The sequence below is a fragment of the Solenopsis invicta genome, chromosome 1 (genome assembly GCF_016802725.1).
Source record: "Solenopsis invicta isolate M01_SB chromosome 1, UNIL_Sinv_3.0, whole genome shotgun sequence".
NCBI lineage: Eukaryota > Metazoa > Arthropoda > Insecta > Hymenoptera > Formicidae > Solenopsis > Solenopsis invicta.
The window spans coordinates 31,796,845-31,819,069 of record NC_052664.1 but is presented as its reverse complement, the minus strand read 5'-3'; the positions used below and the strand labels follow the sequence as shown (position 1 = coordinate 31,819,069).

The window sequence follows — 22,225 nt, the reverse complement described above, 5'->3', positions numbered from 1 at the left end:
GTATGTGTTGTACATAAGCTAAGAAAAGAAGAAATTAAGATACATATCTCCGTTCATATAAACTCTAAAATTTATATGAAAAAGAAGAAAGAAATTATATATAACAAAACATATACATTTCTTCATTACGATCGTATAAACTTTAAAATAAGAAAATATGTACATGTTTTTTAATTTCTCTCCACCTTTTTCAGAAAATGAATAAATTTCTCTCTCTTTCTCTCTCTCTCTCTCTCTCTCTCTCTCTTAGGAAACATTAACGGAGCTGACTGCATGTGAGAACTCGGGATCCCTGATTCTCACTCCTAGGCATCTAGCTAGTCACAGTGCTCCACTGGTCTCAATAATTTCAATCGTCTATAATTCGCCCTATGGTTCTTTCTATTTTCCCACAACTCGACCATTTCTTACGTCATACTCGCCCTTGAATGTGTGCTAACACCCACAGACGTCGAAGCTACCCCGATTAAATCTCAAGTGATCGGCACGCACCATCGCATTCTTCAGAGTGCGCGAATCGGAAACCGTCTTACTCCGACCGTACGCTCCACCTAGAACGCAGGAATCCGGAGATCTTCGCATTCATTTTACTCCGAACGTGTACTCCCTCCAGAGCACCAGGTACGGCATGCACCGGTGCAGCCGACCAATGTTTTCCTTTCTTCTATCGTGGCTTCGAAAATCTGTAAACATCATCCCGGACGAGTCCCTAAATTTGTAAGAAACGATAACGGAGCTGGCTGCGAGATGTGAACTCGGAATCCCTTGAGACTCACTTCTAACACTTACAATTAGCTACTTCACTGGTCTTATGACGATTTCTATAATTTGCTCTAAGATTCTATTAAACTGTAAAACCATTTTTTTCTACTATATTGTATCATACATGTCTGCGTTAAATTTCTAGCAGAATTTTAAAGCCATTTTGTATCATCAATCTTAATTTTATTGTTTAATTTAACGATGTTATTTATGTTCAATAATATGAGGTTTTAACGGTGTTAGGTCATCTTAATATTATTGTTGTTAGTCTTAATAACGCTGATCTCTCAGTTGATGTTTCTAATGGACCTAAGATATTAATGTTTAATGTAAATGTTGATCAAGTGGGGCATCATATCAGTCATCTGGCTATAGCCTCACCTGTTGTGAGGTCCTCCACTTATTTATTTTTTTTTTTTTTTCATCTGATCTCGTATGGTTTTGCACGCAACAAATAAAATTAAATTAAATTAAATTAAACAATCGATAAACCATGCAATTAAGACTAGCGATTTTTAATTGGGGCGTAAAAAGCGTTCCAAGTAATCATTTGATACGTTCAAAAAGCAAGCACCAGGTGACTGCTTCCGGATAAACGGAGCACAATAGCATGTGTCACCACAAGGTGATAGGCGAGACGATAAGCGATCGGTGCCGTCGTTCACGAAAATCTCGACACGCGACCCGATTCAAGAGAGAGCTATCCCGCGTTTGTCAAAGAAAAACACATCGGTCACCTACCAGTGAAAAAAATCTAGGTGGGTAACGGTCGGCGCGATTCGAGGCGCGGTGCGGTGTATCGTCGATAAGCGGCGCGATATCAACAGGTCCGCCGCGATGCGTCGCGTCGCGTCGCGTCACGCCGTGCCGTGCCGTGCCGTGCCGTGTCGTGTCACCGCGTCGCGATGGACACAAAGCAAAGCGAGGACGTGCCGCGCCGCGTCGCGCCGCTCCACGCCACACGCCACGCGCGGTGGTCGCACGACGAGCCGTGTGCGTATATGTATTTACCTGTCGGGTCCGAGAGAGACGAAGACGCGTTTCTCCCCCAAGGTCGTCTTGAAAATTCCACCACTGCCGTGTGTGTACACCGGCGATTGTGCGGCACCACTCGGTACCACCTCACCAATACGCGCCGCCGACAACAACCTCCTCGCGCGACGACTCCGCTTCTACGTCCGCTCGTCTGCGTGCCGCCGCGCCGCCGAGCGCACACTCGGCGCGCATATCCAGGCACGCATCCAATGCCGATCGGGGAAGCCGAGGAAACGTCCTCGTACGCGACGCGAGCGAAAACCAAAACGGATGCGATGAAACGCGAGGTTGAGCGAGGTGAAGCAGCGTGAGAGAAAGCCCACGACGAATCCTCGTCCTCGCCGCACGCGTCGCCTCGCGGCACTGGGGGGGAAAAATCGTATCGCGGGTCGCGGCGCTCCACCGCTCCACCACCGGACTCTGACGTTTACCGTCGAAACTCTTTTACGAGTGTCACGGAGCTGACGGAGCCCCCGACGTGTCGACCAGTGCCGACGATTGCCGACGATCGCACAGTCTCGTAACGTGCGTGCGCGAGCGAACGAGCGAATGCTACGCCACTGGAAAACGTACATACGAGCGCATTTGTGTCGCGCGCAGGCGCAAGCACGGCGAACGCACGCGGACGCGCGAGAGAAACCTGACAGAGCACAGCGGCTATGCCGGCCGACCTGCACACTAACGACCTCATCCATTTTGTCGTCCGCAATGTGAATTACGAATCACCTACGTTTTAGTTCACATTCCGGCCGAAATCAATGAGGTCGTTAGTGTCCGGGGTGAGTTTTTCGAGCGTAATCTCCTCCTATACACAATGCTAGAAATCGGTCCGAGATATCGGACAAAGAATTGATCAATTACATTTAAACAATTCGATCAACTGATTAATGCGATTCATCGATTCTCTCTCTGAGAAAAAAAGCCTGCATGGCCGCTCTTGCTCTCTGATCTCGGAAAACATAGGCTTGTTTTCTATTCCTGCACTAGACTGCACTGGAACGTTCCATCTTGCTTTCACTAGCTTTCAAATATATATCTATTTCATTTTAAGTGCACACTAATTCAGGGAGTTCAGGAACAGAAAACAAACGGCATGTCGCCCAAATGTTGGCACACTTGACGAAGGAAGCGCCGAGCGCGCGTACACGAACTTGAAATTTTTCCTATCCTAAATGGCTTTCGCGCGATTTATTGAGTAATCGTCTTGACACGATTTATGCGAGCGCAATCGATACGAAAGGCGAGGCGTGAATACTGAAATGTAGAGAGCGAATAAACGGTAGATACAAATAAATTGACTCACCGTTCGCCGCTGGTCGTTCCGTCCAGCTCCGTCTCGTATAATCTCAGCCGCCGTTTTCGAAGATTCAAGATTCTCCTTCGTCCGATTCATACTTGGCACAAACGCGCGACATTTGATTGATTCGTTTTCAGCATCCCCGGCACTCACGCCTGTCGAAAACTCGAGATACGAGATACGAGGCAACGGACAAGACGCGATTAAACGCGCGACGCGACTTCGCGCCGTCCCGACCAATCGTCTATTGCCGTCTGAGTGACACGGAGGATCCAAGATTCACTCTTGATTCGTCTTGATTCATACTTGCCACGAATGCGCGAGCCTTCGTTTTCGGAACTCTCGAAATCCTTCCGGTGCTCACGCGTGTCGGAATAAACTCGGAATAAGAGGCAACGAAGAAGCTGCGAAACAAAATTGAATGCGACACGACTTCGCACCATGCATTTGACACGACGGATGTCGGTACGAACGTCGTCACTTCACTTTCGGCAGTCCACGACACTCTCGAAACACTCGCTCGCATCAAACACTTGTACGGGATGACTATCGACATACAGTGTCGATGGGGATGACGAGAATGTGAGTTGAAATGCGCTGCGACCTTCTGCCGCGTCCCCTAACTACCCTAACCGACCGACTGCTGCTGCTGCTGCTGCTGCTGCGAGTACTGCGTAGCCGGCGTAGCGGCGTGACGCATGACTCACGTGACTGGCGCCTGCGCGCCGCTGCGCCGTTACCGTCGTCGCTACGCAGTAGCAGCGATCGGTCGGTTAGGCAGGCCGGCGAAAGCAGTCGCGGCGCGTCGTAGCGCATTTCAACTCGCATTCTCGTTGTCCCGTATGAGTTTTTGATGCAAGCGAGTGTTTTGAGATTGGCGTAGAGTGTCGAAAGTGAAGTAAAGTGTTGGGCGTTCGTGCCAACGTCGTGTGTGGATACGATGCATGGTGCAAAGTCGTGTCACATTTAATCGTGTTTCGTATCTTTTCCGTTGCTTTGTACCCCTAGTTTCAAACGCGCATAAGTACCAGGAGTGTTTCAAGAGTGCCGAAAACGAAGGGTCGCGCTTGCCAAGTGTGAATCAAGACAAATCATCATGAGGAGAATCTTGGAGTTCGAACGTTCGAGAGTTGCAGTCGAGACGGAGCTGGACGGAACGACCAGTGGCGAACGGTGAATCAATTACTTATAGCGTTTTTCATTGGGAAAACTAGTGCGCACTGAATGTGCACTTGCTACAGGTAATTGGGCGTTTCTGTTGGCACCGTCATCGCGCAAACCGAAACGTCCAATTGCCAGCGGCGAGTGCACACTCAGTGCGCACTAGTTTTCCCAATGAAAAACGCTATTATATTTGCTCCTACAATTCAGTATTCGTGCCTTGTCCCCATTGCGTTCGCGTAAATTATTGTCGGTACAGTACGACGAGACGAATGAATCGGTCGGTCGGGCAAAAGCGGTTAAGGCCCCTGAGTACTCGCCGCGGCCATATTGAAGTCGTGACGTCAGAAGCGAGAAATTGCGTGAAATGACACGTAATTTTGTCCGACATGCCATTTGTAAATAAAGCCAATTTGGATAAAACAAACTAAGCAGATGACTTTAAAACACTTCTAAATATCGGTCACGACTATCCTTTTTCCGCCTAACAATCAGTACATAGTTGTAAAAAGCATGTAAAGTGAAGCAATTGAAACAGGAAAACACATGGGCACATAATTTTGTCCGACGTGCCATTTCTAAATAATGCCAATTTGGATAAAACAGACTAATCAGATGGCTTTAAAACACTTCTAAATATCGGTCACGACTATCCTTTTTTCACGTAGCAGTCAATAAATAGTCGTAAAAAGCACGTAAAGTGACGTCTATTCAGACAGGAAAACACACGGATAGCTATTAAAAGGAGTGAAAAATGTACTTTTATGTATAAAATTCAAAGAAACTTTACTCGCGGTCCATTTTTACGAATTTGGTAAATACGAGACAAGTCATGTTTTTACAATGAAACACATAATAACAAAATGACATGCACGATAACATTTCATCGTCATTCTGTCACGTTTCACGTGTATTAGTTCTAATTTTGTCCGCGACGAAATGTCGCTACCGTCAACGCGGAGTTCTCGGCTGAGGAGTCAGGAGCCTTAAGAACGATTGAAGTTAACATGGTAACATATTCGTATACGCGCGCTCGGGACTCCCTTCCAGATGTTAGCGATGACAGCGAACCTCGTAACGTGTTTCTGAACTAGAACTGCCTTCGTGCAACGATTTACTACTCTGTTTTCGATTCTTCCCAGGTTTTACTTTTCTTCACTGAAAAATAAGATTTATTTCTATCGAATTTTTAAGCGATATCGAAAAAAATGCCTATGCGAATAACACGAAAACACGTCGAATTGGCAACGAAGTGGTGAGTCTTCCACTTTTTGACGCATTTAGGCTTCGTCACAATCTTGACTAACCTCGAATAAATTTGTTCACTTATTTTATTTCTAATTAATGACAACTTAAAACAAGAGTAATAATATTTTTTAAATAAAATTTTTTTCTTTTATTAAAATCAAAGGACATTTGTTTTTATTTAAATACAAATAGGATCTTCCTTGTTGCATCACATATCAGATGCTCTATCCGACTTATCAAGCAATTTTGTGTTTTAGGACTCCAACTGTAATGGCTTATGGAGCTGGAGCATCGTTAGCATTGCTATACTTTACAGACTGGAAAGTAGTGGTACGATATATTCCATTCTACGGTATCAAGTTTCAAAATCAAGAATAGGCTACAAAGTCACTCGATAAGATTATGTAATAGTCTTACTGGAACGATAGAGACTTTATTGTATCATACTAAATTTACATGTGTTCTGTTTATTTATGTAAATTAATAAAAAAAATCTATGTAAAATTAGTAATGATGTGCACCATGAGCTGGAATTTAGTCTTTGCTCTGTTCTGAGGCTCTCATACGCTGCTCGTAAATGATGTTTGCAACTTCTTCTGCTTCGCGGGCCTTCCGCTGCATCATCCATGGCCGTATAGAGAATCTGCAAAGAAAATTGAAAATAAATCACATGATTTGACATGTATCTCTTTTATTCTCACTCTGATATTTCATAAAATTGAAAGAAAAAGTGCTTACATGGTAACAGCAGTTATACCAGACACCAAGAATCCATACCAGACAAACTTGCTAGCTAGCAGAGTTTTGCCTTTTGTTATCAAACTAAAATGTTTATTATAATGTTACATTTTAAATAAGAGAATCACTTTTACAAAATCTCTATATAACCAAAGTTATTTTAAAAATAAATAATGACTTTTTTAAGAACAAAGAGTAAGCAATAAGAAAAAAACCTTACATTTTACTTTGTTTCTAATTTCAATTTTTTGTTACAAAGTATTATTAATATTGTTTGCTGATTGTTCAGATCTATCGATTTTGTTATCCATCGCTAAACTGCTTAACTATCTATTTTTACACCATTGTCATTTTTCTGTGACTTCTAAGCTCTGCACGCAATGGAGGAATTAAAGTTTTCGAATCAGTTTCCTCAATAAACATTAAACATAATGCATAATTGATACAAATAAAATGTAAGGCATAAATATGTGATACAAGATACAATAATTTATAACTTATAGTGTTCATTGGGAAAATTGATTCTAAATTTCTAATTCCTAATATCTAATTATTCCTCCATTGTACGCAGGTTTTTAATTAAATTAGTATAAAAGGGTACTAATAAAAAATTATAAGAGGGTGAGAAATGAGATTTTTAAGAGTAATATAGAACATGAAAATTTTACTCTAGCGAATTTAGAACGTAATTCGCACAATTAACGAAGTGTTAAAATACATTGATTATCGTTATCGATAAATGTAATCAAATGTTACGTCACATAATCAGGAAATTCAATTAATTTAACCGGCGTATAGGTTAGGGACAGATCAAACTTTGAAGAAATTCGCTTAATTACCTCATTTAACTGCAGTTCCTTTTCACGCTCTTTCACATAATCTCTCAACAGAATATTCCAATTATAAAGACCGGTTATCGTTCCTAAAACTAAGACGATATAAATCTGACTCTTAGTAAATCCCCGTGGCACTTTGATTCTCATTATACTAGTTCCTATGATCGCAGACGACACTGTATGTATGCATACTAGATATCTCAGATATGTATACACAAGGTTTCATTGCATCATGTATAAATCATTTTATTTGTACCTTATTACAAAAAATTTTAGTTTTGCTTTATTATGAATTTATATCACATAAAAACAATGAACAATAATTATATAAAAATTATATAATTAAAAAAAATACAATCATCTTATTAATTTAAATTTTTACTATTCATAGAATTACATTTGAATTATAGGGAACATAAAATAATTAATATGTTAATTCAAATATATCTTTGTTGTTTACAACCATTTTTTTATTTTTGTTACAAACTTTTTTATTTAGAACGTTATATACATAATCTGATTTTTCTGAAAAACAATTACATAAATTAACAAAATACTAAATTTAATTTGTAAAACTATATGTTAATTTTGTCTTGCAGAAAAATCAATTAAACTTTTTAGACTCAATCAAAAAAGAAAGAGATTCTTAAATCTTGCCAGAATATTTATAAAACTTTTTGAATGAATTTAACTGCACTTTGAAGATTTCCTGTAATGATGCTGGTAATGTACGAGATAAAAAGGCAAGTCCATGCTGATCACAAATGCTAATTAACTGGCATAGAGATTCTTGCAAAGCCATCTGTAACAAAAATGTTAAACCTAATTAAAAACAATCTAATAAGATAATGGAAGTATAAATATTATCTTCATTTGCAACAAAAGAGATAAACAATTAAAAATAATTTGATATAATAATGACTGGAACATATTACCTTAATGTAAGACGGTATAGTGCCTTCTACAATCAATTGCAAGAGATCGGCGATTACGTAGGGACTCACTCGGATCATATCTTTCTTCAATTTTACCAACATACTTGTAAATCTGAGAGAAAATCTGTGTTACTTTCTTAACAAATCAATTTTATTAATAAGTAAATTTCATCAAAATACTTGTAATTGTATCCATACATCCAATAATAATATAATAACATGAATAATTTAATTAATCAACTTACTTTGTGATATCAAGCGCGAAACATCGAAATCGATGCTCGTCAAATTGATCGGCTACATTTTTCGATGCATGGACAACGATATTTACTACGTGTCTATACAATAGTAATAAATTAGGTAATCTATCTATTATCAAGTTTGTTTTAAACGTTATCAATGTTCTGCATATAGCAAGCACATCTTCGCACGATGATATATTCGCTTCTTCGAGTGACTTTAAACTAATGAGCGTAATAAGATCGACTGTAATGTCGGGAATAAGTAAGTGTTTGGAACTGATTACATCGTGAGACAAATGTAACAATCCTGACCAATATCCATGTGAAATGTCCAACATTAATACAGTTTCAAACAGATTGTTGATCGCACATAAACGCACTTTATTACGTTTAACATTCATGTCCGTTTTCATTATACTGTTCCAAATGACAAACAGATTTGTCCAAGCTGTTTCATCTTTTTGTGATAAACTATTGAGCTACACAAAAAATAAATGATGAATTATACACAAATATTAATATGAATCTATTAATATATTAATGAGAATATTACCATCTGATCATGCAACAGTTTTGAAAGCTCATAAAAGTCTTCTAGTTTAGTATATGCTAATAAAAGTTCAATCAAATTCTTGTAAGGATGCTTCAACATTACAAGCCATAAACTTTGTATGGTCATATCTTGGATTTCAAACATTTTACGATGTTGTAAAACAACAATAGCTAATTGTATACTTTGTTGCAACAGCTGATTATTATTTATATTATTTAAATTTTCTCTTGCCTGTAACAAAAATGTATTTTTGAATTATTTGAACGTATTCCGTAAATTCAACAAATAAATTACAAAAATATTGCATATAAAAAATGTAATTTCTTCCATATTATTTACCGTGAATATATTTTTAAGAGTTAAATCAGTTAATGTTTTCAAAGTATCAGTAACTTTTCCAGTTTTAAAAGTTACTTTTAACACTACTGTTAAACATTTTATGTCCAAAGCATCATTTATATTCTCAGGTAATACTTCTAAAATGGCTTTGACTAATTTTCTCTCTGCCTTTCTGAAAATGGCTTTTTGTTCATCTAATTTTGGTTTCACAGCATATATACATTCCAAAATAATGCACATAACTTCCTTGCATTGAACACAACTTTTCACAAGGCTTTTTAAAGTGGCATATGATTTCACATTCCGAATAGAGAATTCACAAGCTTTCAAAAATGCTTTATTTTGTGATAATTGGTTCACTAATATTTTTGGTTCTATATACTCAAATATGTTGATTCCGGTTTTCTCCAATAAATCTAGAAAAAAATATTTGTTTTATTGCATGTTTTCATTGGAAATTTCTGCGGAAATTACAAAATCAAGATCAAACATAAAAACATTTAAAAAAAATTCAATTACCTGAAAGTACCATGTTACATAACGTCAATACTTTGTTATCTTTTTCATATTTTCTACTAATGAAATACACAATCAAGAATATTAACATTCTTACATTAAGACTGAAGTATATCGTCGGTAAATGAAGAAATATTTCTAAATATAATTCAATTTTTAAAGAAGTTATATTTGCCACTTGCAACCATTGTTCCCGAGATATCTGTTCTTTTAAAATTTGTAACACTCCTAATAATTTGTCATTGTGCTCATTCTCCATCAACAGTTTCTAAAATTTTATCAGACTAATTAGAATATAAAAACGAGAATGTTTTATAAGTTAAAGAATCAAAAAGTTTCCTGATACTATTACTTACAACGTTGATTTTTTCAGTAATTGTTAATGAAAAACTTTGTCTAATTTGATCAAGAATATGGCTTACAAAGCTCATTACAAAGCGTCTGTTTTCTTGAAGACATTCTTTATCCAATATGTTGAGCCATTCACGAAAATTCTGTTCACTTGATGTCATATCAGCCAACAATAAACGTGTAACTTTTGATATTTCTTTATCATGTAACAAGGAAAGCATATCTGTATCGTGTTTCAAAATAGTATTCCAAGAATGCTCAAGACCACCTATTAAACCATGAAGTTTAATAGGTTTATTTGATATATCTAGCTTTAGTCGATGTAAAATAAGTTTATTCTGAAATTATGATATAGAAATATGAGAGGTGAGCAAGAGTTAAAAAAAAATTTCATTTTCAAAATTAAATACATTGCGATAAAAATATAGTGTTTTTTAAATAAATAATCTGTTTAAACGTACCATGATATTTTTGCAATTGTCTTCTCCGAAATTGGTAATCCTTTGAATTAATTGTTGCCAGGGATCATTCAAAATTGGAAACGATAGTTTCTTTGTAATAGTAGTTTCTTTGTCATCTTTCAATACATAATATTTAAACATATTCTGTATTTCGCTCAACGCTTGCACTGCACTTAGCAATATTATGATAATAGTTTTGTTATGGCTCAAATACAATGTCTTGTCTATCAACAGTGATAATGCATTGCTTGTTTCATCTAAGCCATTGACAAATTTTTCATGAATGAATAATATTCTGGTATGTTCAAAAATCTGCACACTTTCAAAAAATGTAATGAGTAATTCTACTGTTGCCTTCAATATCAATACATTTTTACCTAAAATTGATTTAAAAAAGATAAATCACTTATTTTTCAATATTAATCCCTTATTTATAATTTTCTATTTGTAAAAATAATAATTACTTGTTAAAATAAATATAGAATACTTACATGAAGTATCAGATTGCAATAATTCTACACAATCTGTATTTAAATAATGTATTAATGTTCTCAGAGTTGTAATAGTCTGTGAACTGGAAAAATTACTAATCGTTTTCATCAATTTGATTTTAAAATCATCTGGGAAAAAAGCACATGTGCCCATTTTTTTATATGTCTTCTTGGTCGCAGTGTACTGCTTCAACGATATTAATAATTGTGAGATGAACTTATGCTCTCGTCTCAATTTTGCGCTAGTGTACAAAAGTGCAATTAATAAGTTTGTGTAATCGACAGTCTGTTCTTTCATAAGTATCTTATTTAAGATATCTGTGATATTTCTCTCTATCAAAAGTGGATTGATATATGAAAGTTGTGTAAGCACTCCATAATGCACGTGTATTACATCGTCATATGTTAAAATCTCAGTTATAAAATTCTGAAGATACTCGGTCAATGTGACGCCATCTACGACATTATCAAAATCGAATATTACATCATTTAGTAATGTGAGAAAAGAATTCAAGATTTCCCATTTGTACCTTCCAGAGGAATTAATTAGATTTCTGAACAACATATCTATCGAGGCAGTATCCGATTTATAAGTACCTATTATGATACGGAAAATAAATTGGTAAGTCAAAAGATTAATCTGAAGATTCGATGTCTTCACGTGTTCAGATAATATAGAAAACAAGTCTAAGAACATTGCTTGGCCACTTTCTTCAGGCTTATTTCGTATAGATCTGCTTTTTCCTAGTAAAAATTGTTGAATGCAGTTGTACACTGCTAGACCAAGCCGATTTGTATTATCTGTATGCGTATGATTGACCAGAGCACACATAGGATACAAAATATCCTGTATAAAAATTAATTTTAGTTCCTCTTTCGTTATATTCAACTGTTTATGTATTTGCATCAAACTTTCAATAATGTTTATTATAATACTATTTTCTATAGGTGATAATTCACATGGTTCACATAATGGACTTGATTCCTTTTGTGTTACATTGCTGAAATGTTTTAGTGCGTTGTTTAGCAAGACTTTTATTAACAGGCCTAGAATCTTTGGCTTATTTGTAAAATATTGCCGCATACTATAGTTAGCAAGAACTAGACTGCAGCATTTAAGGACCTCCTCATATATATTCTCCACATCACTCTCTAATGTTTGAACAAGCATATCGACTAAACATTGTTTTACATCGGCCCTGATATTGATATGATCAAACTTTAAACAGTTATTCAAAGTCTTCCAAGCATGTTGATTCATGGAACACGTTTTGCACAGCCACTCCAGTAACAGATCCTCCTTCCGAACAAGTGGTAGATCCACCATACAAAATGCCGTTTCCGCTAGTTTCAATCGCTTCGGCAAAGGATAGTCATCCGAATTTAATCGTTTTAATAATTCTATAAAATGTATAATTAAAAAATTATAAAAAGTGCAAAATTATTGTTACAATGTATCACAGGTTATGCAGTCACGTGTCGACACATGTCCCAAAGATCTGTAAAGAGATGTTCACTTACCTCTTGACAATGCCATTGTGATAATTTATATGATTTCCTGATCTGCAGTATTTATTACACATATATTTCAAACGTAAATACATAAAATCAACATGAATATCAAAGAAAAAAGCATGAATTTTAGGTTGCAAGAGAATTGAGGTTAAATTTATGTTTATAGGTTATGTTTCAAAATTACTGCTAATGCTAAAAACATGAGTCTACAATTCTACGTTGGTTGCGTTCCGAAATTCACTGCGGTATGTATCAAAAAGAATTTCATTAATTTTTGATAATAGGCTTGTTTTCTGTTCCTGCACTAGACTGCACTGGAACGTTCCTTCTTGTTTTCGCTAACTTTGAAACATCTATCTATTTCATTTTAAGTGTACACTTATTTAGAGAGTTCAGGAACAGAAAACAAACGGAATATTTCAAAAAGACTTCAGATTTTTTAGGCTGTGTTCCGTTTTTACTGGCAGTACTGAAAATTTATAGTTCACGTCACATATACTATACATTTTCAGTACTGGCAGTTAATATCGGAACACAGCCTTAGTAACATTTTATAAGATTTAGATTTTATTAAGATTTCAGGTACAAGAATAGTAAATATTTTATTATCTGAGATATATCTCTATATTACATAAATACTTCGAAATTTTTCTGAAATATTTTTTTTTAATTGTGTATTTCTGAGACATTTCTGATAAATTTTAATGTTATATAAGTTCATTATTTATAACTATCAGTATCTAAAATATCTATAAAACTGTATATAGAAAAAAATGTATGTAGAAAAATATTAAAGATTATCATAAATGAATAAATAAATAAGAAATGTTTATTGAATATTCTATTTTAATTTAAATTTTGAAATTAACTTTTAACAATAAATGTAGTTTTTACTTTTTTTTTATTAAAATTGATACAAAAATGATTCTATATGTTGTAATTATCAAAAGAAATTATAAAATAATTAGTTTTAACAACAATAATAATAACAGCTTATTAATAACAATGTTTATAAAGGATCTTCAATTGTTTTATTATATTTAAAAGATATCTTTGATAACACAAAAGAAGAGAAGAGAAGAAGGTAATATGACCTATTTTGATTTTATTGAATAACTTTATTTATAATTAATATTTTCTATTAAAACTTAAATAATTACATTCGTCAAAGTGTTGTTTTATAGATTCTAGAATCGAAGTATTGAAATATTTATTATTTAGGACGATTTATAAAAATCTAATGCACTGCATAATCGGTGGAAGAAAAGTAGTTACAATATGGCTATACATAAAAATAATTTTTAACAATTAGTTTAGTTTAAGAGACACATTTACAAAATAATATATTTTTAATTTTCTATTGCTTAGAATTTTCCTGATTTAGAATTTTTCTCTGTTCAGAAAGTTTAGAAATACCATTAGAAATTTTATTAGAAATATTACGTTATCCCTGTTTAATATTAAACAAGCATAAAATGATGTCTCTAATGTTTCTAAACACCACCCTCTAGAATGACAATCGATTTATCGAGGAAATATTTCAGTATACAAATTTTGCTTAGAAAACCATATTAACAAAATTCCATGTTATTGTTTTAACTTTGTATAATTCAAAATGTGTACAGCCGACTAAAAAGTTAAATAACAAAAAAATACTTGAGTCTATGTACATTCGTGTGATAATACACTCAAGTTTAAGAATAATGAGAAAGTATGTATAATTAAAGATTAAAAGTGTACCTTGAAGAAGTTTAAAAGTGTTTTAAAGTTTAGAAGTTTAAAAGTAAAAATGCTTTATAACAATTGTCAGTTATTATGTATTGGCATTTTAGCATCACTAAAAAACGGCGGGCTATTAAACGAATAACTTTATAAGCAATTGTTAGAATACGTCACCTAATAATGGAGATAATAAGAATAGCCATATTGTGGACAGTAGCCACAATACCCTCTTCTCCTCTATATAAATATATAACTTCTTCTAATTATTAAATTAATGTTTTATATCTTATATTAAGATTTTACGTTCCTTTTGTTTAGTCTGAACATTCTTCTTCGTATTCGTTTTCTTTGTATTTTACTCATTTCTGTGGCGCGAAGAATCAGTCTGGTAACAAAATCCATATATTCTTCCTGTAAGAAAAAAACCTATTACAACCTATTACATGATAACTCCGAGATAAACTTTTAAGAATAGATTTTAGTCTAGAAAGTGATGTTTATAATAAGTTCCATTGTTTCTTTAAAGCAAAGCTATTGAACATAGAAATGTAAAGTTTTGGATACATATTTATTGAAATTTAGACATTATGTATAAACTTTTCTAGGTTCAATTTTGTTTCAAACCGTTTGTTTTCTGTTCCTGAACTCCCTAAATTAGTGTATACTTAAAATGAGATAGATAGATGTTTGAATGTCAGTGAAAGCAGGAAGGAACGTTCCAGTGCAGTCTAGTGCAGAAATAGAAAACAAGCCTAAAACTCAATATTCACGACATTACACACATCCTGCCTTAGATGCTCCTCAATGATAGACATGATTGGAGGACAAAAGCATACAAACTAAAAAAAATTTTTTCATATACATAAATATCACGTAACTGAATAAAAGTTAAGATTTAACAAAATGATGACATAGTAAGCATCATAGTTTTACTTTTGTACAAAAAGTACTCTTTCTACTCAATAAGAAAACATAAAGAATATTACTTCGCCCATTTTTAGAAAAATTCTGGGCCATCCGCATCTAATCATTAATCATATATAATTTTGCAGATAATAATGGTTTAATATTTAATTGTAAGAAACAATAAATTTAGATCTTCAAACCCTTGAAAGTAGTTCTGTATTGTTCATCTCATGTACCATTATTTTGTTCTACATGATGCTTTTGTATCTTCAATCACCTAAAGATTTTGTTATTTTACAGTTGAAAAGAATATTACTGCACATATAAAAATGATGCTTGTAAGGTGCCTATACCCATAACATGTTGATCATTTGGTATTTAGGATACCCTAATTATCTTTCCAATGACATACAGATACTTTCTGAACATAGCAATGACATTTGTCATGTTAAACAACTCTGATGATGAGTCATCAAACAAATAAAATAACATTAAAAGGCCAGAAAAATTAAAAATTTTGTTGGACCACTTGTTTTAGATAGATAAAAGTTGTCCAATTATGTCCACTATCATTTTAAGACAGATTGTACAAAGTAATTTATAGCTTCAAAAGTACCGAGTTTGAATATTGTTAAAAATTCGTACATACAGGTGATTATTAATGAATGTCCCCACTTTTTACCATAGGAGCATGATTTACCAACAGATACGTATTTCTAATATATTATTATATTAGAAATTACAAATGCGTGCTCCTAAAAAGTAAAAAGTGGGGACATTCATTAATAATTACCTTGTATAACTTAAAGATAAATAGATATCCAAAGATTTATATCTGCATGTTCAATAATTTTAACACACATAATCTTAATATGAGCGTAAAAGCATAAATATTATGTACAAGCATAAAAAAGTAATTAAATTGATCAGTGTTTCTTTTTGTGTTTCAAGTCCAGCAAGTATGCGGCGCGCAATTTGAGGAATCTTGTAAATGTTTGTAAATTCACATAGAAAAATATTGAGTACTAAAAACTGCTTTCGATTAATGTGTCATTACTCGTTAATTAAATTGTTCAATAATTTTACTTTAGGAACAAAAACATGAAATTCAATCAAAAATTTCTTTCTAGAGAAGATCTTCGAGAGAATTCTGTCCTAAAGACACATTGAACGTTTTCTAGCAGAAAGACAGTGTAACATAATAACAATAAATAATTTCATCTTTGTTTAACATTAACAAACAACAAGAATGAATTAAAAAACTTTTTATATTATGGATTCTGCTAAAATCTCTTATAGAAAACATTCAACAATTGAATGTTAACAATTATTACAACAAAAATATTACTACAGTAATTAAACAATATAGATATATAATTTAGGCATAGATATATAATTTAATAAAAAATAAAATAAATATAAAGATATGTAATATTATTGCGCTACTCAATAGATTTGTTCTTGCTTGATTTATTCGCCTTTCCTAATTTTTTTTTAACCTAATTATATCTATTATATATCCATTTTAATTTAAGTCTAACACAGTTGCACCAACATTATTTTGGCTTTAAGCTAGACTTAAACATGTATCTGTCTTTATCTGTTTTTCTAAATAAATAAAAATAGATATTTAAGTCTGGCTTAAAATCAAAATAATGTTAGTGCAATTGCGCCTATGTACAACGTATTTACGTCATTACAATTCAAAAAAGTATAACATGCAGATGCAAAAAAAAAACAAATTTAATGTTTTTAGCACAATTCTAGACATACCTTAGATTTAGCTTTTTGAAAGACATTATTCTCCATTTCAATACTTTTTGATGTTGGCATACCAGACATTTGTATTGCTTCACCACTGTCAATAAAATGTTTACAATTGCATATTAAATGAAATATTGGAATTATTTTCTTTGATTGCTCTATCCATATGTTATAAAACAGCAAAAAGAAGATGAGACAACAAATTTTCAGAGAAATTATACAGAAAAATAAAATATAATTAAACATTAAGAAAAAGAATTACACATCATACATACACACATAATGTACCACTTTATGTTAAACAAAACAAAAATATATAAATAATAATAAACAAGACTCAAAAGATAAATCTATGAAAAAGTCTGTTATTTTTTAAATGTTAAACTTTTAATGATACCAATTGATATGACGCAATATTTTCGTTTTACAAGAACGATCGTAAACAGACTTACATTTTCGCGACTACGCGCTGTCGAAAGTCCGGCGTCTTCCATTGCGAATCATCTGCGGCCATGATGTCAATTATTTCAACTGTGGATAAAAAAAGACTCAATAAAAGTATCGAGAATACACAATAGTAATATGCATTGCAGATACAATGTTAAAGTCACATGAAAAGCAGTCTCTTACCTATTGAACTCACAGAACGAGTTGGTCCTGTCATGATTTCATGCTGAGGACTTGGTGATGGTACTAGAGCGGGTGAGGCTATCGTTTGATTACTGTGAAAACATTATTTTTCGTTTTGTTAATACATCAAATTTGTGACAGAAAGACGCTCCTTATTTTTGTCATAAAATCCCCCAAAAAAATATTTAAAAAGCATGTTAATATTACCTCGTTGATGCTCCTAAACCAGCTAGGCTTGGAGTTAAAGGAAACGAATTCTGCCTCAGAAATTGAGTCACCGTAACGCTTCGTGGGCTAGGAAATCCAGCATTCATCATTTCACCTGGCTAAAAACAATAATATCGATTATATTAAGGGATATTATCAAAAAATGATATTGATGAAAATAATTAAAACCATAAGCTATATTACTTTTTTTTGTATATGATTTAACTGCGGCTGCAAACTTAATTGTTCAGGCCTAATTTGATTCATCTGTTGCGGCATACTGCCTGTTGTAAGCTGTATATTGCCTATTGGTCCCATAATTTGATTATTCATTTGACCTGGTAGTTGATTCTGAATCTGGGATTATGATAAAAATAAATGTAAATGTTATCATCTCATCTTTTTTTCCTTATTCTACTCTTTTTACACATCTTTTTTAAATAACCTATTTAGTAGATATATAGTATACTTTAGTAGTATAATTTAATAATAAAAGAGCATACCTGCATATTTTGTTGCATCAGTCCAGCGCCTAATTGACCCATTTGCCCAGGCACCATTTGATTCATTTGTGGAGGAATATTGCCTTGTCCCATCTGATTCATTTGAGTTAACATAGGATTGTTTTGCATTGTTTGTATCGGGTCTATGTAATTCGTTGAATCACCAGGTTGCGAGGGCATGATACTTATAACTAGCATTTTATTCTGCATATTAATTGGTTGCCCGGGTTGTTGATTTAAACTTTGCAACACTAACAAAATAAACAAAAGTTTGAACTATCACTTAGTTATATATTTTTTTATAAATCAAGCTTTTTGTGTATTTGCATATTGCAACAATTTTAGGATACAGCATTATATTATAGAAATATATAAATTATATATATATATATATATATATATATATATATTCATTTATTAAATATTAATTTATTGACGATTCGAACGTTTATCCTTGATTCTTGCCTTTTTTTATTAATATGAAAACCAAAAACTTAGAAACATAGCAGAAAAATAGAAATAGAAAAAACATTTATAATTAACACATTAATTGAATCTTTATGACAATTTTTAAATAATAAATAAGTCTAAGGTTCTTTCTTGTAAACTTGTAGATCACCCTATAAACCAATCGCTTCTTTCAAAGGAAAGTGAAAAAGAAATCTGTAACTTTGATTTTAACTTATTTATATTATCTTTCCATCTCATGCTCCAGTCTCCTGGCGTGTATATTTATACTCATAAGTGATCTTATAAATAACTTGAATGTCTTTATCTAACTTCAACTTTATAACAATTATATCTTGGCATATCCCAAGCTGACATATCTATAAGCTGAATTACTCCTTTCTTTTCTAATTTTTCTAATTGCTTACTCATTTTTTCTTTAAATGCTAATGGTATCGGTCTTGTTTTAATAAAAATAGAATTAGCTTCTTCTTTTGATAGTTTTAAATCTATCTTTTCATATTTATATTTACCCAACTCGTTATTAAATAAATCTTTATAATCTTGCAGTAATATTTCTAAATTATCTTCTTCTTTAATAAAATTGATCTATTCCATTATAATGTTTAATAGTCTCATTAAATATCTACCCATTAATATTCTGTTTCCTTTTTTTACTACTATTAACTGGGCTTAAATCACTGTCTCTTTACACTTAATATTAACTAAAATTTGCCTTTCCAGAATTAAAATACTTCAGTTATACACCCTTAACCTAATCTTCATATTTTCCAATTTGCAAAGACTAAATTTCTCTTTAAAAATCTTTTCCAGTAATATTGATTTACTAAATCTGGTATCTAGTTCCATATGAATAGATTTATTTTCAATTTCAACTTTAATTAAAGGTTCTTTGCTTGCAACAACATTGCTTAAATTATACATATCAACAATCCTCTGTAGCATTATCTTTTGAACCTGCTTCTAAATAATTTGTATTAGATACCGTGTTCTTATTATTTCTACAAATTTTAGCCAAATGACCTTCCTTGTTACAAATTTTACATTTACATGTCTTATACTTGCACTTTGCAAAAATATGCTTTGTACCTCCACTGCCTTGTACGCATTTCAGTTCTTCTTTAGACCCTTGGTGTTGACTTTCTGTCATCTTCTTTTTCGTATTTGTCTGGAACGTCACCTGAGCCGATTTTGCTTTCCCCGAGTTCAAATTGTTTACATCCATCAGACTAGCACTAGACGATGAAACCAATGCCGCCTCCTCCTTTCTTGCCACCTCCAGAACCGACTGTAGAGTTGCTGTATGCTCTTCCTCGCATACTCTGTCCAAAATTTGACCTTTACTTAACCCGGTAACGAATCTGTCCTTGATTATGTCATCCAATTGCATTCCAAATTTGCAGTTGATAGCTTTGTTTTTAATACGAGCAAACCACTCGTTTACTGATTCCTTTTCTGTTTGCTTTAACTCGTAAAATTCGATTCTCTCCTTGAAAACCGAGACTCTTGAGACAAACTGTTTCTTTAAAATTTCGCACAATTCTTCGTATGATTTACTTTCTGGTAGCACTGGATCACAAAGATCCTTCAAAATTTTATAAGCCTCTTGTCCCACTAAAGTAATTAATACTGCTACCTTACGTTCCTGCAAAACTTGATTCGCTACAAAATACTGTTCTAGACGCTCTTGATAAAGATTCCAGTCTTCACCAATATTAAATTCGGACAGCGCTCCAATCGTTGAAAGTAAAGTAATGCTCGGCACCGCTTCTTTAGGTAATTTGGTCTGTACCTGTTGTACTTGCTGTTGTATTAAATTTTGCTGTTGCTGCAGTTGCTTTTGCCATTCTGCTAGCTGTATCTGCTCTTGATGCAATTTGGCTTTTAATTGTTCCTGCTCCTGGCGTCTCTGGTTTAAAATACGTTGTTGCTCAAGCCATTGTTCTTGAGCCTTTTGAAACTGCTGCTTATCGGTTTCTCCGCCGTTGTCCAGCATCTCTAATTTCATTCGTTACAACCGCCTTAGTTGTAATCTTCTCGTTCAATTGTCGATGCACTTACTTTATCAAAAAGTATCCTCTTCGCCAATTGTGATGTCTTAGTACCATTTCATGCAACGAAGATTTGCTGGCAAAGACCTCCCCACTCGATCTCCCGTCGATCGTGCGAAAATTCGTTAGCTAGCGAAGAAAGCTGAAAGCTGAGCTGAAGTTCAACACGGTTGAATTTGGAGCGAAGCAATGAAGCAACAAACAGCTGTTCTTAGCTGTTGTGATACCGCAGTACGAAGGTGATCATAACTTAAGTGTTACAATATTGTTTACTTTAATTTAAGAGTTAAATAATAGAGAAAATGTAAGAAATAATATTCATTAAAACACAAACTTTGTATAGTCTGAGCTAAAAGGTTGCAATATATTTTCTTTGATGGTTTTTGGAATGTAGACTTGCTTATCGAACGGCGAACGTCATTGGTTCTTACCTGTAGATCCAACCAATTAAGCATCGAACCATCTAACTATCGAAGAAAATGTGTTGCAACCTTTTAGCTAACGACTAGAGAACCTCTAGGAGAGAGAATCGTCAATTGGGGTCACGTGACCGACTCTGTGATTGGCTGGAGGAAATGTGCAAATTTTGCGGCGGAAATGTGCAAATTTTGCGACGTCAATGCATTGGCCGGCACCATTGAACTATACTCTAACTGGAATGGGCATTGCCATATAACGTCCGTAAGCGGAAAACGTGATAGAAATAGCATGATGCGAGGGGCCACCTCTCTTTTTCTAAGCGTTCTCTACGCATGCGTCAGCATTCACCTTACATTTCTACTCAAAAGTTAAATTTCTTCTTTGTTTTCATGTTGATACAGCATATAACGGAATTCGTGGTAACGAGGAAGAAATTAACTTTTACTTAAAAAGTCATTTAAATACTTAAAAAAATATAATACAATTTTGCTTTTGTTTTATTTATGTATGTCACTCAAGTCGCTTGTTTATCTAGATGTCGATTCTGTATCACATAAGTTAAGTGAAAATTACAAAAGTGAGCAAATTCACTAGCTTTTGACCAATGAAATTACAAATATTCTAGTAAATTTACTCACTTTTGTAATTTTCACCAAGGTGAATAATATAGAATTGACCCTCTATTCTCATGTGCCGGTACTGCAAAACTTTCTAAAGTGACTATACTGACAAAGAGAGGTGGTCCTTCGAAGTGGCTCTCTCTCGTCACGTTTTCTGGCGTTTAGTGCCCATTCCAGTTAGAGTATAGTTCAATGGCTGCGTTCAGCAGACTCAACAGTTTAGTGAGCGCTTGCTGTTATTGTTGTATTCTTCTAAATCTAAAAGTCTGATTGGATGATCTAGAAGAATATCTCAACATGTTGAGTCTGCTGAACGCAGTCAATGACTCTAAGGGCCAGTTTCACAACTACCGATTAACTTAACCGATCGATTAAGTGTCAACCATGATTGGTTATTTCTGGCCAATACTACTTAACGACAAATATAATTGGTCAATTCCGATAGAATAATCAG

The 22,225-nt window shown here is 33.7% G+C and overlaps 4 protein-coding genes across 4 annotated transcripts in view; 1 reads left to right on the top strand and 3 right to left on the bottom strand.

Moving 5' to 3' along the window:
• LOC105198059 (afadin) overlaps nt 1–2,337 on the bottom strand; it is a 54,246-nt gene extending 51,909 nt beyond the window's left edge. The window contains exon 1 of the mRNA XM_026134404.2: nt 1,774–2,337. The gene's annotated coding sequence lies outside the window, so the exon portion shown is untranslated. The remainder of the gene's footprint in view (nt 1–1,773) is intronic.
• Nucleotides 2,338–5,257: 2,920 nt separating this feature from the next.
• Nucleotides 5,258–6,188, top strand: LOC105201429 (cytochrome b-c1 complex subunit 10). Its single transcript, XM_011169435.3, has 2 exons — nt 5,258–5,510; nt 5,761–6,188. The coding sequence occupies exons 1-2, from the start codon at nt 5,464–5,466 to the stop codon at nt 5,879–5,881; spliced, it is 168 nt and encodes a 55-aa protein (XP_011167737.1). The 5' UTR covers nt 5,258–5,463; the 3' UTR covers nt 5,882–6,188.
• Nucleotides 6,189–7,554: 1,366 nt separating this feature from the next.
• LOC105201437 lies at nt 7,555–12,778 on the bottom strand. Its single transcript, XM_011169446.3, has 10 exons — nt 12,487–12,778; nt 10,966–12,366; nt 10,475–10,851; nt 10,019–10,351; nt 9,666–9,930; nt 9,147–9,562; nt 8,808–9,038; nt 8,258–8,733; nt 8,013–8,124; nt 7,555–7,879 (listed from the first exon to the last, which is right to left on the bottom strand). The coding sequence occupies exons 1-10, from the start codon at nt 12,500–12,502 to the stop codon at nt 7,724–7,726; spliced, it is 3,783 nt and encodes a 1,260-aa protein (XP_011167748.2). The 5' UTR covers nt 12,503–12,778; the 3' UTR covers nt 7,555–7,723.
• Nucleotides 12,779–14,468: 1,690 nt separating this feature from the next.
• On the bottom strand, nt 14,469–21,075 carry LOC105201813 (ras guanine nucleotide exchange factor R). Its single transcript, XM_026134445.2, has 8 exons — nt 19,770–21,075; nt 18,213–18,463; nt 17,914–18,066; nt 17,710–17,828; nt 17,503–17,594; nt 17,325–17,403; nt 16,882–16,966; nt 14,469–14,613 (listed from the first exon to the last, which is right to left on the bottom strand). The coding sequence occupies exons 1-8, from the start codon at nt 20,686–20,688 to the stop codon at nt 14,494–14,496; spliced, it is 1,818 nt and encodes a 605-aa protein (XP_025990230.1). The 5' UTR covers nt 20,689–21,075; the 3' UTR covers nt 14,469–14,493.
• Between the last annotated feature and the right edge of the window lie 1,150 nt (nt 21,076–22,225).

Coding starts and splice junctions, on each gene's coding strand:
- LOC105201429 (XM_011169435.3), top strand. CDS start 5,464: ATGCCTATGCGAATAACACGAAAACACGTCGAATTGGCAACGAAGTG. Junction 5,511..5,760: donor GTCGAATTGGCAACGAAGTG/GTGAGTCTTCCA, acceptor TTTGTGTTTTAG/GACTCCAACTGTAATGGCTT.
- LOC105201813 (XM_026134445.2), bottom strand. CDS start 20,688: ATGAAATTAGAGATGCTGGACAACGGCGGAGAAACCGATAAGCAGCAG. Junction 18,464..19,769: donor ATGCGTACAAGGCAGTGGAG/GTACAAAGCATA, acceptor TTATTTTGTTAG/TGTTGCAAAGTTTAAATCAA. Junction 16,967..17,324: donor CAGCGCGTAGTCGCGAAAAT/GTAAGTCTGTTT, acceptor TTTTATTGACAG/TGGTGAAGCAATACAAATGT.
- LOC105201437 (XM_011169446.3), bottom strand. Junction 10,852..10,965: donor ATTGCAATCTGATACTTCAT/GTAAGTATTCTA, acceptor AATCAATTTTAG/GTAAAAATGTATTGATATTG. Junction 9,039..9,146: donor CTCTTAAAAATATATTCACG/GTAAATAATATG, acceptor TTTTTGTTACAG/GCAAGAGAAAATTTAAATAA.